Source organism: Narcine bancroftii, chromosome 1 (assembly GCF_036971445.1).
Source record: "Narcine bancroftii isolate sNarBan1 chromosome 1, sNarBan1.hap1, whole genome shotgun sequence".
NCBI classification, from domain to species: domain Eukaryota; kingdom Metazoa; phylum Chordata; class Chondrichthyes; order Torpediniformes; family Narcinidae; genus Narcine; species Narcine bancroftii.
The window spans coordinates 48,449,531-48,466,379 of NC_091469.1; the positions used below are offsets into that span (position 1 = coordinate 48,449,531).

The window sequence follows — 16,849 nt, forward strand, 5'->3', positions numbered from 1 at the left end:
CCACAGTTTCTTGTTTCTCCAAAACATTAAGGAGTTGAATTCACCAACAAATGTTCATTGGATCATTATTTTGGGTACAAACTAAAGTCAGCTTCATTTAGCCTTAATCATTGTTTTATTTCACTTTCTATAACTTTCATTAGGTTTCATATACTCAGATGAAATGTGCAATTCTTAATTACTGAAATTGAACCAAATATGTGAACTCTATTCCAATTAAGTATTTTTGGTCATTAATTAAAATGCTGAACCTTAATAATCAATTCAGTGGTAACGTATTCTGATGCTACATTAATATTTTTATATACTTTACACAAATCAAGTCCAAATGAAAAAAGAAATAAATGATAGTTATCAGCTTCTTCAATGACTACATATGATGCTCCCCTTGAGAATTTAGTGAAATTCAGTGGGAGCTTGCCACAGGAAGATCAAGTGTAGCAAGAGGCTGAATTGTCCACAATCTGATCTGTTCACCTGCATTTTCCATAGCTGCTCTTACATTGTGCACCCTACAAATTAATTTCAAGGCCCTCAAGTCTTAAAGGTGACTCATCACAGTCCAGAATGAACTGGTGCATTTTGAAGTTAGTTGGCAGAAATCTTCAGAATTGTCTCCTGATAATCAGCATAATGCAGCCTATTTTAATGAATGGTGTTTAACATAATTGACTTGAATTGTTTATTGTCACTTGTACTGAGATATGCAAAAAAAAGTCTTGTTTTGTGTGCTATCCAGGCATGTCACCTCATATCTAATACAGCAGTTAATGCAATAATAAAACAGGTGCAGGGTGCAATGTTACAGTAAGTCAAAGATTGCAGGGTATAGTGTTACAGAGACAGTGCAGAGTATAGAAAAAAGTGCAATTAATACAATGCAAGGGTATCATCTATTACTCGTGAGAGATCCATTAAAGAGTCTAATAACAGCAGGAGAGAAAGTGTCCTTGAACATGGAGATTCATATTTTCAAGCTCATGTATCTTCTGCCTGACAGAAGGGGGAATATGTGACAGTGATTAGGATCCTTTCGTATAACGGCAGCTTTTGTGAGACAGTGGAGTGTATAGATGGAGTTGATGGTGGTGTCACTCACTGACAAAAGACAAAGGAGGAAAAGCCCAACACCCAACCCCAACCAACCAATTTTCCCTTGCAACCGCTGCAACCGTGTCTGCCTGTCCCGCATCAGACTTGTCAGCCACAAACGAGCCTGCAGCTGACATGGACAATACCCCTCCATAAATCTTCGTCCGCGAAGCCAAGCCAAAGAAGAAGAAGAGGGTGGGATCAGTGTTAGTATTCCATTAAAATCAGGGCTTTTTACATTGAACCATTTTTGTTTCAGCTTTATTGATTGAAAACTCACTGGTAACTAATAATTCTCTCACATGATACAAGTGACCTTGATGTGGCTGGATTCTATAAAAGCTGATATCACACTACTGCAGATTTGGCATTGGTTCTCCATGTTCATGAAGTGCAGGGTGATGCACCATCAATTACTCAGAAGACTATTGTGGAAAAACTAATTGGCTTTAATACACTTGAGAACATAGCACATCCTTACTGTTCAGCATCCTGCATTGAGTTGCAGGGGGCTGAGAAACAGCCACCTTTATACAGGAACCTGTGGGGAGGGGCCACAGGTACAACCGACTAATCGGCATGCTTGACCAGTTAATTATACATTACAGTGGTTTACCACACAGGGTTATTAAGTCATTAGGAAATTGAAGTGGCATCAAATGACATGAAGCACGTTTTGACATAATTTGTAAAATTTATTTGAGCAACTAAGCTCTTTAGGTTGGTAAATAGCAGGTGCTCTATAGATTGACAGGTTGTCCTGCTTAATGATTTCAATGTTGTTGGGCATCAATGATTTTCTGTAGAGGTCATCAGACTGCAGCACCCAGACATTAGATGGTAGAGTTCTACATTTCTCAGTGCTATATGATAGAAGATCTCATCTAGATTGGATTCTATTTCTTTCTCTCAATTTTTCCACATCTGCTGGAACTGCTCCCTGGATGTTGTCTTTCATTTCTAGCTAATAGTGTAGAAAAAGCTGCAACTAGGTAAACAACCTACATTGGTAATTCCAAAAAGAACAGTTAAGGGGTTAGATTGTAATTGAATCACCAATATCATTAATAGCATTTTAAAACTATCTTTCCAAAATATTACTAGCACGGGACAGGTCCAAAACATATGAGTCAATGAAACCACCTCAGTATTGCATCTATCACCCATAGAGCTTGTAATAGGAAAGGAGTGAGCTAGTTTATCTTTAGACATATCAAATCTATGAACTATTTTAAACTGTATTAAAGAATGACGTGCAAAAAGTGAATAAGTATTAACTAGTCTCGTAATTCTTCCCCATGTTTCAGGAGATAATGTTAGTCGAAGTTCCGATTCCTGTGTTTGTTGAATCTTATGGGGTATGATCTCAAATATAAGAGGCTTGGCATATTATAGTAATTTAGTTCATACTATTGTTGTGTATCTTATGTACTTGTGTGGCAGCAGCAAGAATTCAGAATTTATTGTCAGGAACATGTCATAAAATTTGTTGTTTTGCAGCAGCATTTACAGGTAGAAAATTACTATAAATTACATTTTAAAATAAATAAATTTGTGCAAAAGAGAAAGTGAGGTAGTGTCTGTGATCCATTGTCCATTCAGAAATCTGATGAGAGGGGAAGAAGGTGTTTTTGTACCATTGGGTATTCATCTTCAGACTCCCGTACCTCTTTTCTAATGGTAGCAGTGAGAAGAGGGCATGGCCTGGGTGGTGAGGTTCCTTGAGGATAGAGGCTGCTTTCTTGAGACACTGCCTCTTGTAGATATTCTTGATGGAGTAGATGAATACCCATGATGGCACAGGCTGAGTTCACATCTCTCTGTAGTCTTTTCCTGTCCTAGACCTCAATATCAGACAATGATGCACCCAGTCAGAATAGTTTCCATGGTCCACCTGTAGAAATTTGCAAGCGTCTTTGATGACATGCAAGCCTCCTGAAACAACTCATGAAGTATAGCCACTGGAGAGCCTTCTTCATGATTGCATCAACCTGGAGCCCCTAGGGTAGATCTTCAGATATGTTGACACCCTGGAATTTGAAGTTCTTAATCCTCTCCACTGCTGATCCCTTGATGATGTTGCTGTCACCTTCTTATCTTCATCAAGAGGAAGAGATAGAGTGTTTCAGGATCACCCATGTGGCAGTGAGCCAATGAGAAGATCAGAAGAGTTTAGGGAATTGAAGAATGCAATGTTGTATCTAGTAGCTTCATGGTGTGCTGAAAGAAATAAGTGAGTATATTCTTTATTTGTCTGTAAGTTGTGGTAAATCAATGCCGTTACAAGTGGTGACCCCATGAGTTCACAGTATCTTCCAATTTAAAATGGATAGTGATGAGGATTAACCCCTTACAGGAACAGTTGGGGAGGTCAAACTGTAGATTCCCACTCTTTTTATTAATAATGCACCAGCATGGTTTATAATACTCGAAATACGCTTCTCTGCCCTCAGTATGACGAGTCAGAAGATAAAGTATGGTTTACTTGTGGAGTGTCTTCCAGGGCAGATTGCCTGTGAACTGGAGGATGGCTTCATGGATCCAGATGATAATCTCCCATACAACATGTTTAAGGCAGCTATTCTGCTGCGTACTTAGCCATCTAGGGAGGCTCATATTTCCCAATTACTAGCATTCCAGCAGTTTATGAACCACATACTCGCCGGTCTCGATTTTGTGCTTGGTTGCATTGACAATATTCCAGTCGCAAGTGTGGATGAAGTGGAGCACATGCGCCAAGATAACTCATTGTTTCAAAAGCTTGATGAGTTTGGCATTGTGATCAATCCCAGTAAATGTATTTTTGGCACTGCTGATCTTGTATATTTTGGGACATAGAATTACACAACATGGTATTATTTCCAATATTTTAAAATTTCCTACACCGGTTATATTTGGCCAGTTGTGCCATTTTTTTAGGCATCATGAATTTTTATAGCCAATTCCTACCAAATGCTGCACCATCTCTATTACCCCTACTGAACTACTAACAGGATCTGATAAGTCTGTGTCCAAAAGACCATCAACTTTGGGAGATGATGCTGTGATGTTGTGAAGATTGTGCTTGCGAATGCCACGATGCTTGTACATCAAAAGCCCAACTCCTTGCTCTCTCTTACCACAGATGCATCTGTCATTGATGTGGGAGCAGTGTGAGAATGAGTTCATGAGCAATTGGAACATATGAAGTTTTTTCAGCCAAGCTGTCACTGGCTCAGGCAAATATAGTATGTTTGGTCAAGAACTCTTGGCCATCTATCTTGCAGTGAAACATTTCCACCTTTTTTTGGAGGTCATCCTTTCATCATTTATATAGACCACCAGCCTCTTATGCATTTTGTGAGTATAAGCCCAGAGTGCTTCATCCTATAATTTTCATCGGACCTAATGGCACATCTGAGGAAAATCGAATGCTGCGACTGATCCCCTGTCCAGGTTCGACATTGATGCCTTACATATAACTACTGCCATCAATTTCACTGCCATGGCTCATGCACAGCGCACTGATCCTGATCTCATCCACTATCACCAGATCAACTCTGGTCTCCATCTTGAAGATGTGACCTTGGATGAATCAGGTGAAAAGTTAGTCTGCGATTTTTTTTCCCACAGGAAGGCCAAGGCCTTTTGTGCCAGTGGCTATGAGGCAGGAGATTTTTGAGTCTCTTCACAATCTATTGCATCCTGGTAGAAAAGCATCAATCAAAATAGTTATGGAATGCTTTTCCTGGCCTCGTGTTAAATGGGATGTTAGATTGCGGGCAAGGACCTGCTTGCCATGTCAACATCCAAGCTGGGGAATTTTGTTGTTTCAGATTCCTGTTTCCAGCATGTGCACCTAGACTTGGTAGGCCCTCTTACACCATCTCGGGGATATACTTATCTGCTCACGTGTAAAGACTGGACTACCAATTGGCAGGAAGACATTCCTATCACTGGCATCTCTGCAGTCACAGTTGCTAGAGCTTCTGTGGATTGTTGGATACAATCTTTTGGTGTTCCAGTCACTAGTACAATGGATTGAGGGTCACAGTTCAAGTCAGTGTTGTTCCGAGCTCTCACTGATCTTCTTGGCACCACCCATATTTACACTACGCCTTACCATCTACAGGCCAACGGCCTCATTGTGTGATTCCATCGACAATTGAAGGCAGCATGAACAGCAGGTAGTGATGCACCTATGTGTAGCAAGCGTTTGCCCATGGTTCTCCTTGGAGCATGTACTGCTGTGCAGATCTTGTTCAGCGGCAGAGCCTCTATATGGCACTACATTAATCTTGCCAGGCTATTATGTTGATTCACTTCAGGAAAACATGAGATTATTCCAACCTACTCCTATGCAGCAGGCATCACCTGCAGTGTATGTGTCAAATGATTTATAATGCAGTACTCATGTGTTCCTCCGTCATGATACTGTTTGCAATCCACTTCAGCCCATTTATGATGGTCCTTTTACGACACCACATGAAGACTTTTTGTGATTAACAGGAATGGAAAAGCTGACACGATTTCCATCAACAGGTTGAGGCCAGCATATATTGACGGTCCATGTTCTACATTGGAGCCAATCACAACCTTGCCAGTCGGACCATGCATCTCCTGTCTTCCACTATCGTATGAGGTCAGGCCAAACTGTCAGTCCTTTGGAACATTACATAGCAGGACAGTTCCAATCGGTCGTCTCCTTGCATGGCTTGGAGGTGGTGGGGGGGGGGGGGGGGAAGGGATGTTGCAGTCATGTACTTACCTTTGTCAGGAGGAGGAGAGTGACACCCATGTGGCAGTGAGCCAATGAGATATTCAGAGGAGTTTAGCTGGGTGGTGTTTGGGGAGTTGAAGAATGCGATGTTGTGTCTAGCAAATAATGAAAGTCGCTGTGCTGAAAGAAATGAGTGAGTGTATTTTTTGTTTGTAAGCTGTATTAAATAAGTGCCATTACAATGCCATTTGCTGCAGAATCATAGGTGTAGCGAGAATAGAGTAGTGGGCTAAGCTCTACTCACTCTACACCCATGACTGAGGTACACCTGTGTTGATTTCTCGGTGAGGAAACTTTTTTTCAATTTATACTGACCGTGGTCTTCTGATGAGTAAGTCAAGGATCCAGTTGCAGAGGGAGGTGCACAGGCTCAAGTTTTGGAGCTTGTTGACCAGCACTGAAAGTTGAGGGGTCGTCGATGAAGAGTAGCCTGATGAACATGTTGCTGTTGTCTAGGTGATCACCAGCTGAGTGGAGAGGGAGTGATATTACATCTGTTGTGAAACGATTGTGATGATGGGCATATTGCAGTGGGTCCAGATCTTTAGTTAAGTACAAATTAATTCTGGCCACGACCAACCTCTCAAAGAATTTAATCGCAATAGATGTGAGTGCTACTGGTGACAGTCATTGAGGCCACTCAGCCAGCTCTTCTTAGGCCAATGATTTTGAACCAGGTGGGAACCTCCAAATGCAGCAACGTGAGATTGAAAGTGTCTGTGTTGGTTGGCAAAGACTTCCAGTACCCTGCCAGGTACACCATCAGGGCCTGATGTCATGTGAGGGTTCACCCTCTGAAATATGTTCTGATTTTGGGCTGAGACAGATATCACAGGATCACCAGCTTCTGCAGGGATTCTCATTAATACCATTGCATTCTCCTTTTCAAAACAAGTATAAAAGGTGTTCAGCTCATCGGGTAGAAAATGATCACACCATTTATGTTTGGCTTCACCTTGTAGGATGTAATGGCCTGCAAATCCAGCCATAGCTGGGAAGTATCTGACTCAGTTTCTAGCTTCCTTCACAACAACCTCTTTGTTACTGAGATAGCCTTCCATAGGTTATACTTGGACTTCCTGTAGAGATGTGGATCACCGTTCTTTAACACCATCAATCTTGCCCTTAGCAGGTTGTGAATCTTTTGATTCATCCCCGGCTTATGGTTGAGGTACGTGGGCACACACTCGTGCATGCAGGTCTTGATGAACTCAGTGATAGCTGTGGCATATTCATTCAAATCAGAAGATGAGAACTTGAATTTGCCCCGGTCCGATTCAGAGCAGTCCTGCAGGCGTTCCTCCACCTCCCTTGACCGTAATTTCACCATCTTCACCAGAGTGTGGTAGTACTGCATCTGCTTGTACGCCGGGAGTAGAAGAGAAGCTGGGTGATCAGACTTGCCAAATTTTCCAAAGTGCACCTGTACATTGCACTTGTAAACTCATCATTGCTGTCATCCATGGTGCTCACAGTGAATTTCTCTAATTCTCTGCCCAGAAAATGGTGGAAGCCAGCTCTTTAGAAGTATTTAAACCGAAGATAGATTTTTTTAAAAGTTATGGCATTGACTGCAACAGTGATCTGGCAAAAATGAGTTGGGCCTGGGGTACATCAATCACATTGAATGGAAGCGCCGACTTCAGGGTAAAGTGGGCTATTCCAAATCCTATTTTCTCTTGAACTTTATGAGTCCCACCCTCCCTCCTCGTAACCTTGATCACAGGGATTGAACTGGGTTTCAGGAGACGATTACGTGCTCAGGTATTTCGGAGCAGCGACGGAGTTTTAATACCAAGGAACAAGTAACCATATCTTCCTGCATCAGTGTAATTCCAGAGCAAGGATTAGGGTGGAAAATTCTGGGACAACCTTACCAAAAACATCAAAATCCAGATTCAAATCATTCAATGAATTAATTGCAGTGAAACCCTCTCACGATATTATCAGCAGATTCTGCGTTCAAGACATTCAGTTCATGAATTTCTGCTTCGTTCGCAAATGTACACGATCACCAACACAGCACAGCGCCGCCTCGCGTGGTTTTATGTGACGTCACCTCCTACGACGATCAACGTCCTGCGCGCGGCTCTTGAATGTTGCGCATGCGCGTTGCCGCGGTGGTTGAGGCTCGGGTGTCACCAGGGTCACGCAGAGTGATTGCTGGTCGCCGGAGCCATGGACTCGCAGCGGGTAAGTACCCGCACCGCGTGTGAGGCCAAGAGTGTGGGGTGCGGCCTGCCGGGGATCAGCCCAAAACAGCACCAGTGCCACTTTAGTCTGGAGAGTGAGCTGGATTCTTCTTGAGAAGCCCTCCCCAACCATTTCCCCCACCCACGGGACCCTCCCCAAACCCTTCAAACCCCTCACCCCCCCCACCAAAGGCCCCTCCCCAAACCCTTCCCCCCCCACCCACGCCACCTCCCCAAACGCCACCCTACCTGCCCCCTCCACCCCTACCCAAGGCCCCCTCCCCTACCCATGGCCCCCTACCCAAGGCCACCTCCCCAAACCCTTTTCCCCCCACCCACGGCCCCCTTCCCAAACCCTCCCCTCCCCACCCACGGCCCCTTCCCCAAACCCTCCCCTCCCCACCCACGGCCCCTTCCCCAAACCCTCCCCTCCCCACCCACGGCCCCTTCCCCAAACCCTCCCCTCCCCACCCACGGCCCCTTCCCCAAACCCTCCCCTCCCCACCCACGGCCCCTTCCCCAAACCCTCCCCTCCCTACCCACGGCCCCTTTCCCCCCTTCCCACCCACGGCCCCTTTCCCCCCCTCCCCACCCACGGCCCCTTTCCCCCCCTCCCCACCCACGGCCCCTTTCCCCCCCTCCCCACCCACGGCCCTTTCCCCCCCTCCCCACCCACGGCCCCTTTCCCCCCCTCCCCACCCACGGCCCCTTCCCCCCCTCCCACCCACGGCCCCTTTCCCCCCCCTCCCCACCCACGGCCCCTTTCCCCCCCCTCCCCACCCACGGCCCCTTCCCCCCCCTCCCCACCCACGGCCCCTTCCCCCCCCCTCCCCACCCACGGCCCCTTCCCCCCCCTCCCCACCCACGGCCCCTTCCCCCCCCTCCCCACCCACGGCCCCTTCCCCCCCCTCCCCACCCACGGCCCCTTCCCCCCCCTCCCCACCCACGGCCCCTTTCCCCCCCTCCCCACCCACGGCCCCTTTCCCCCCCTCCCCACCCACGGCCCCTTTCCCCCCCTCCCCACCCACGGCCCCTTTCCCCCCCTCCCCACCCACGGCCCCTTTCCCCCCCTCCCCACCCACGGCCCCTTTCCCCCCCTCCCCCTACCCACGGCCCCTTTCCCCCCCTCCCCACCCACGGCCCCTTTCCCCCCCTCCCCACCCACGGCCCCTTCCCCCCCTCCCCACCCACGGCCCCTTTCCCCCCCCTCCCCACCCACGGCCCCTTTCCCCCCCCTCCCCACCCACGGCCCCTTTCCCCCCCCTCCCCACCCACGGCCCCTTCCCCCCCCCTCCCCACCCACGGCCCCTTCCCCCCCTCCCCACCCACGGCCCCTTCCCCCCCTCCCCACCCACGGCCCCTTCCCCCCCCTCCCCACACACGGCCCCTTCCCCCCCTCCCCACCCACGGCCCCTTTCCCCCCTCCCCACCCACGGCCCCTTTCCCCCCCTCCCCACCCACGGCCCCTTTCCCCCCCTCCCCACCCACGGCCCCTTTCCCCCCCTCCCCACCCACGGCCCCTTTCCCCCCCTCCCCCTACCCACGGCCCCCTCCCCCCACCCACGGCCCCCTCCCCCCACCCACGGCCCCCTCCCCCCACCCACGGCCCCCTCCCCCCACCCCCTCCCCCCACCCCCTCCCCCCACCCCCCGCCCCCCACCCCCCGCCCCCCACCCCCCACCCACTGTCTCCACTTTTACATTTGTGATAAACTTGGGAGTCCTTCCTTTGACGAATTACAAAGGAAATATGGTATTAGTGCAAATTCTATATTTGTATATTATCAATTAAGTTTTTTTGTAAAACAGTTATGTGGTCGACATATGATTTTATTGCCTGAATCTAGTTTTGAAGAATATGTACTTTCAATACCAAAAAAGGGATATATATCTGATTTGTATTGTATTTTACAAGAAATTGATAGTAAAAAAGACTGGGATTAAGATAAGTTGAAATGGGAAAAAGATTTAGGACATAAAATAGCTGAAGAAGCTTGGATGGAAATTTGTCAGAATAGTATTCGGAAATTAATTAATGCTAGACTAGCGATGATTAATTATAATTTTATTCATCAGCTGTATTTAACGACGGAGAAATTAAAGAAATTTGGTTTTAGTAAGTTGGATTCTTGTTTTCGATGTGATCAGATGGCCAATACTCTTTTGCATACTGTTTGGCCTTGTGATCGATTGCAACAGTTTTGGAAAGGTGTTCAATCTGTTTTTAACAGTTTATATAATATCCATCTTGTATTAGATCTTGATATATTTTTATTAGGGAACATGCAATCATTAATCGATTTAGGTTTAGAGGATTATCAGATTTCATTTATTTATTTAGCTTTAGTTGTGGCTAAGAAATGTATAGCACTTGGAAAGATAGAAATATACTAACTTTAGATAAGTGGTATTTGGAAATGAAATTTTGTTGACTATGGAAAGGATATCTTTTTCAATTCAGGATAAGATGTCTTTTTATAAGTTAAAGTGGACTCCGTTTGCTAATTATATGCATTTAAGTTTGATTTAAATATATGTTTAAGTGTGATATTTTAGTATTGACAATTTTTTTTTGTTGTTGTTAGAATTTTTTTAGGTTAAGTTTTATCTCTTTTGTAAGTGGGTATTTTTTTTCATATAAAATATTGTCAATTTTATTAACTCTTCACTCTTTATTTTGGGGGGGAGGGTTGGATTAATTTTAAGTTAGACTATTAATATTGTGTAACAATTAACGGGGGGGGTTATTTTGTGTAGTTTTCTGATGTAATATTGTAATCAGACCTTTTTAATTTTTTTTCTATTTTTCTTTAAATGTAATTCTTTATTGTATTCATGTTATAAAATTTTAAATAGTCTTCAAAAAAAAACTTGGGAGGCCTGCGCAGCCTTGATTCACAGGGTTATGAGACCAGTTCCAAGCTTCTTCACTGCATCCTAGTTGGATCCAGTTATTCCTAAATTTTTCCTATCTCCTATTTAAGAGAATATTTGCACAAAATTATCTTTGTTTCCTACTTGTTTTTTTTTAAATGCTTGTCCCTTTAGGCTAACTGCTAATTAACTGAAAGAACCTTCATTGTGTTAGACATGCAGAAATTAATAATTTATGCCATTTCTTCCTATATCTTTAGATTATTTCCCAGACATATAGATAAAGGTGAATGAGTTTGGACAGTGTAAGGGAAATACTGGATGATTGACAGTGGCCTTGCATGGTATTGGATTTGGATGGGAGTTTTTATTGACTGGTTTCTTATGATGGAGAAAAAAAGTACTGTATGTGCTGGCATTTGTCTATTGTAATCAAATTGTAAATTATTGATTTACAGTATAGTGTTAGGCTTGCAAGATCACTCATCAAATTAATGCAACTATGGTCCTATTGGAACAACTGTTGCAGCGTGACACACTATCTTTCAGAAATGTTCTGGAATCAGTATAAATTATTACAAACATGCTTCCAAATGAAACAATTATTTTTTCCAATGGCTGCAGACTTTGATGAGGAATTTACTGTATTTGATGGCATATAAGACCCAGCGGGGAATATTACATTTTTGAGTGTTTTAGGGTTAAGCATTTAATATTATTGAAATATGTAGCTACAGTATAGCAGAAGAACTTGGACAAAACAGGCAACTAGGACAACAGGAAAAATCTTTTTAATAATAATGCTGTAGTTTACAAGAGAAAACACAAGCAGGTTAGCTATAGCAGAAAACACTTTATAAAAACAAACTGCCGCTGTCGGTCCCCACACTGGTCCTGCTGCCCCGCCCTCTTCCCCCCGACGGCCCACTGCTAGTCCTGCTGCCCTTTTTCTTGAGTGTGAGTAGGGCGGTGGGACCAGAGTGGGAACTGACAGCGGGCCACCGGGAGAGTCTTCTGACAGCCTACCACCAGCCCCCAACGATAGATAATGGTGATTCCAGAGAACTCAGCGATGATGATCACTTTTGGCATTACTCACCATTATCTCCCAATTTCAAATCTGCCCTATTAATACCCAGGGAATTTTTTTAGTTATATTTTGGGGGCAGGGAAAAGGATGAGTCAAATTCAGTAGTTATCTGAATTCTAAAGCTTAATAAAAATCTCCTCAGTAATAATTAAATAATGATGTGGCAGGGTGGTACAAATTGTAAATGATGCTGCCCAGCAACCAGCATCAATCTTTACTTCTGATGTTGTGCGTTTTTCCTGTGATCGCATTAGTTTCTTCCGGATGCTGTTTCCTCCCAAATTTCCAAAGATGTGGTGTGAGTGAGTTAATTGGCCACTTAATTATTTCGAGTGTGTAGCTGAAAGATAGAATATGATGGGAATGCAGTGATTTAATGGAATTAATTCTAATGCACTCAGTGGTCAAGGGGCCAGTTTTCTGTTGTATAATTCTATGACTGAAACCCCAAAAATAAATTGTGTTTTTTAGGATTGTTCCAGATCTCATTTGATTTCATGGTCCAAGAATGATAAAGGAATTCTAAATCTATTGAATACACCTTGATTCTTATTTACAGTGTCTGAAATGCACACAAAGGCCAAAAAAAATAGAGAGTGCTCTCTGGTTAGAAAGCAAATGAAACCACCAACCACAGGTGTTGTGGACTGGTAGATCTGTGTATATGTTATACTAGAAACCTTGTTTTTTCATTAAAGAACTTTTGAGATTTGGATGATAAGATTGGGATTGCCACTAGAGTATTGGTTTAGACAAAGTTTAAATTTTTTTTTACTTTTACTGATTGGATGTTAGTATCCTTGCCACAGATTTACCTAACCGTTGCCAAGCAGTTTGTAATACTATGAAGAAAGAAAGATTAAGGAGGATGAGATTAGCAGTGTCAGTGTTGATTAGTATGTACCAAAACTCTCCTGTTAATTATTCTGGCTGTTGAATTTTCCTGGATAAATTCTCCTTTTGTTCTTCATCATTGAACATGACAGATTGACTTTGATTAGGAAAATGAAATGGAGCAAAAGAGAAAGTTTACCCAAAGTAATGACTAATAGAATATTACAGCACAGAATAGGCCCTTTGGCCTATGATGATGTGTTGACTTATGGAAACCTACTCCACAACAATCTAACCCATCTCTATCATGCACCCATAACCCTCACTTTCTTGATGGCACATGCCCATTTAAAATGTTGTGATTATTCTAGTCCTGGCAATGCATTTCAAGCACCTGCCACTTTCTGTGTTTTAAAAAAAAACTTGGCTTTGACATTTCCATTAAACTTTTCTCCACTCGCTTTAAACATGTGTCCTATGGTATTTACTATTGTTGCCCTGGGGAAAAAGCTACTGGCTGTCTACCATAATCTATGTCTCTCATAATCTTGTATATCTCTGTTAAGTCTCATCTCGTCCTTTGTTGCTCCAAATAGAAAAGCTCTAGCTCGGTCAACCTTGATTCATAAGATGTGTTCTCCATTCAAGGCAACGTCCTGCTAAATCTCCAGATTAATCTCCATCTGCCACCTCTCTTCCTAACTCTGCATTCTGTATACATCCCGTTGAAAACTATGATAGCCTTCTACACTCTTCTAGCACTTTCAACCTTCATGTCATGTTACTGACCTACCCTTCCACTTTGTTCATCTATAAAAATAACAGGGTAGGGGTCCCGAACATATCCCTGTGGAATGCCACTGGTCATCGAACTCACAGAATATGCCTCTTCTACTAATGTCATCCGCCTTCTGCAGGTAAGCCAATTCCAAATCCATGTGGCAAGATTCCATAGATCCCATGCCTCATGACTTTCTGAATAAGCCTATCATGGAGGATCTTGTCAAACGTTACTGAATTCCATATATACCACATCCACTGCTCTACTTTCATGAATTTCTTTTGTGACCTCTTCAAAAAATTCATTTAAGCTCATGAGGCAAAGCTATCTATCCCTGAGAAGACTATGCTTCTCTAAATGTTTGCAAATCTTATCCCTAGGAATCATCTCCAACGGTTTGCCCACCAGTGACGTAAGACTCATTGAACTATAATTCTCAGGATTCTCTCTATTACCTTAAACATGTGGACGATGTTTGCAATTCTCCAATCCTCAGGCACCTCTCCTGTGGCCGGAAGGAACACAAAGATGATTGTCAGTGCCCCAATGATCTCTTCCCTTGCTTCCTGTAGTAACTTGGGGTATACAGTATTTCATGCGGTCCTGTGGACTTGTCAATCTGTATAGTTTTAAGAAGATCCAGCACTTGCTCTTTCTCATCCTCAATGTGCTCCAGCCCACTAGTCTGTTCTTCATTAACCTTGCATGTCACTGGAGCTAGTGGATGAAGGGCTATAATTCCAGTGTTGTTGATAAAGATCACATTCTGCAAATTAAAAGGTTGAGCTTGTTCTGTTTAGTTGCAGATTACTTTTGTTTTATACTGAATTAATGGAGGTCATTTAAGCTACGTTTTCATTTACCTAACCTTGCACGGAGGTAGATCAGTAAAGCTTTCTGAGTTTTGGATCTTAGGAAGGAATCTTAGGTCAGTATATATGACCTCTTGCCTGTTGGTCTGTGCTCCTCAACCTACCCCTTCTTCCCTCGACTCTCCTCCCCCACTCCTGCTTGCTTTTTGCTCATACCTTTATTAACTGTTCAGGCCTGAAATATTGGTTATATCTATTTGCTTCATATAGTTGCTGTATGACCTGCTGAATTTCTCCAGCAGTTTTGAGTATTGTAATCAGTGAGCAAAATCTGGAATTACATTGAAAATAAGTTGGGGGGGGGTGGGGGTGGGGGTGGGGGTGGAAGGGTCAAAACCATTGGATAGACCAGGATTGATAAAATCTGAAGCCACAAATTTTAGTGCATTTTAAAGAAGGATGGGGTTAGATTTTAAAAGTGAAGAGTTTGAAAGATAAGAATATAAGGGATATAGATCTTTTAAAAAAAATATGCATTGTCTGGTTAATGGCAGATTTTCTTGAGCAAGCCACAAGCAGGATAGATAAAGGAGATGTGGATGTTGTATATTTGGATTTTCAAAAGGCCTTTGACAAAACGCTGCACATGAGGCTGCTTAACAAGACGCGAGCCCATGGAATTGCAGGAAAGATACTAGCATGGGTAGAGCATTCATTAGTTGATTGGCAGGGAATTGAGTGGGAATGCTGGGATCCTTTTCTGTTTGACTACCAGTTACCAGTGGTGTTCTGCAGGAGTCGGTGATGGGCCACTTCTTTTTGCGTTATATGTTAGTGATTTGGATTACAGAATAAATGTTTTTGTGGCAAAGTTTGCAGATGATGCAAAGACGGGTGGAGGGGTAAGTAGTAAGGAGGAAATAGGCTGCAGAGAAAATTGGATTAGAAGAATTGGGACAGAAGTGGGAAATGAATGCAATGTTGGAAAGTGTATAGGATTTTGGTAAAGGAATAAAAGGACAGACTATTATTTGGATGGGAGAAAATTCAAAATTTGGAGGCCTCGTGTAGGTTACCCAATTTCCAGGTTGGGTCGATGATAAAGGTGGTGAATCCAGTGTTATCATTCATATCTAGAGGAATAGCTTACAAAAGCAGGGATGTGATGTTGAGGCTTTATAAGGCACTAATATAGGTTGGAGCATAGTGTATAGTTTTGGGCTCCTTATTTAAGAAAGGTTGTGCTGGTATTGGAGAGAGTTCAGAGAAGATTCACAAGAATGGTTTCTGGAATGAAGGGATGAGTATATAATGAATTACTTCTGTTGGACTGTACTTCTTGGAGCACAGAGGACCTCAAGAAGCATTTTGTGCAGAGTAGATTTGGCAAAATTGATTTCCTTAGGAGGGGAGTTGAGGACAAGAGGACACAACTTCAGGATTGAAGGGTGTTTGCTGCTCAGGACTGGGATGGAGAGGAATTTATGTAGCCAGAGGGTGGTAATGCTGTGAATTTTGTTGCCACAGGCAGTTGTGGAGACTTGATCATTGGATGTATTTAAGGCAGTGGAAGGTACCTGAATAATCAGGGTGTGTTAGGGGGAGAAGGCAGGGGAGTGGGGCTGAATGGGAGAATGGATCAGCTCATGATAGAATGGCAGAGTGCACTTGAAGGGCCAAGTGTCCTGCTTCTATATCATGATTTTATTGGCATGAATGATTTTAAGATTATAGATTAAATTTAATTTGGATACGTTAAAGTACGGGATTTCCTGCTGCAGATTCAATTTTCAAATTGGGCATCAGATTTCCTTTCACTGTAGATAAAGTGATAGAGACCTATGGGACCTTGATGTTTAATGGCATTACCCAGATATAAACCAAAGCAATGAACATTTGACCTTTCTGGTCATTTTAATGCTAGATGATGGTGATGAGAAAAACCTGGAGCATGGTTAATGCATTTTATTGTTGAACACAGTACCTTGTGCACAGGTGAAGTGTGATTTAGTTAGGTGATTAACTTCTGTTTTTCTTTCATTACAGGAAGAGTTACAAAGAATAATCTCAACACTGGCAAGCAAAGATGATGAAATACAGAATTTCATCGAAACATTGAATCACACTTTAAAAAATGTTCAGGTAATAACCAGACACATGGCATTCTTTAATCTTATGTTAATGTCCTAGCTTTGCTTCTGAAATGTAACTAATATATTTACAGGTTTTGGTTCATTTAGACTTCTCTGTCTCTTATTTCTTTCATTTTATGGTTATATAACTTGTTTTGTATTTGTAATACACATGAAATCTGATAGGAAATTTAAACAACGAACAAATAAAATGCTGAAAATGTCTTCATAACATCATGTTTTGATTGCTGCCCAAAAATGTGAGAAATATGCAATAATTTCCT

At 43.2% G+C, this 16,849-nt stretch overlaps 1 protein-coding gene across 6 annotated transcripts in view; it reads left to right on the forward strand.

The window, feature by feature from the left end:
* The first annotated feature begins 7,938 nt into the window (after nt 1-7,938).
* The window catches only part of fsd1l (fibronectin type III and SPRY domain containing 1-like), a 127,369-nt gene continuing 118,458 nt past the window's right edge, over nt 7,939-16,849 (forward strand). For 4 of the 6 annotated variants that reach the window (XM_069926147.1, XM_069926145.1, XM_069926152.1 and 1 more), the window contains exons 1-2: nt 13,677-13,757; nt 16,480-16,575. In XM_069926147.1, the coding sequence (XP_069782248.1) occupies nt 13,695-13,757; nt 16,480-16,575 (159 nt within the window). In that variant the 5' untranslated portion in view covers nt 13,677-13,694. Of the gene's footprint in view, nt 8,045-13,676; nt 13,758-16,479; nt 16,576-16,849 lie in introns of those variants that run through there. The other 2 variants (XM_069926156.1, XM_069926163.1) reach the window with 1 other exon arrangement.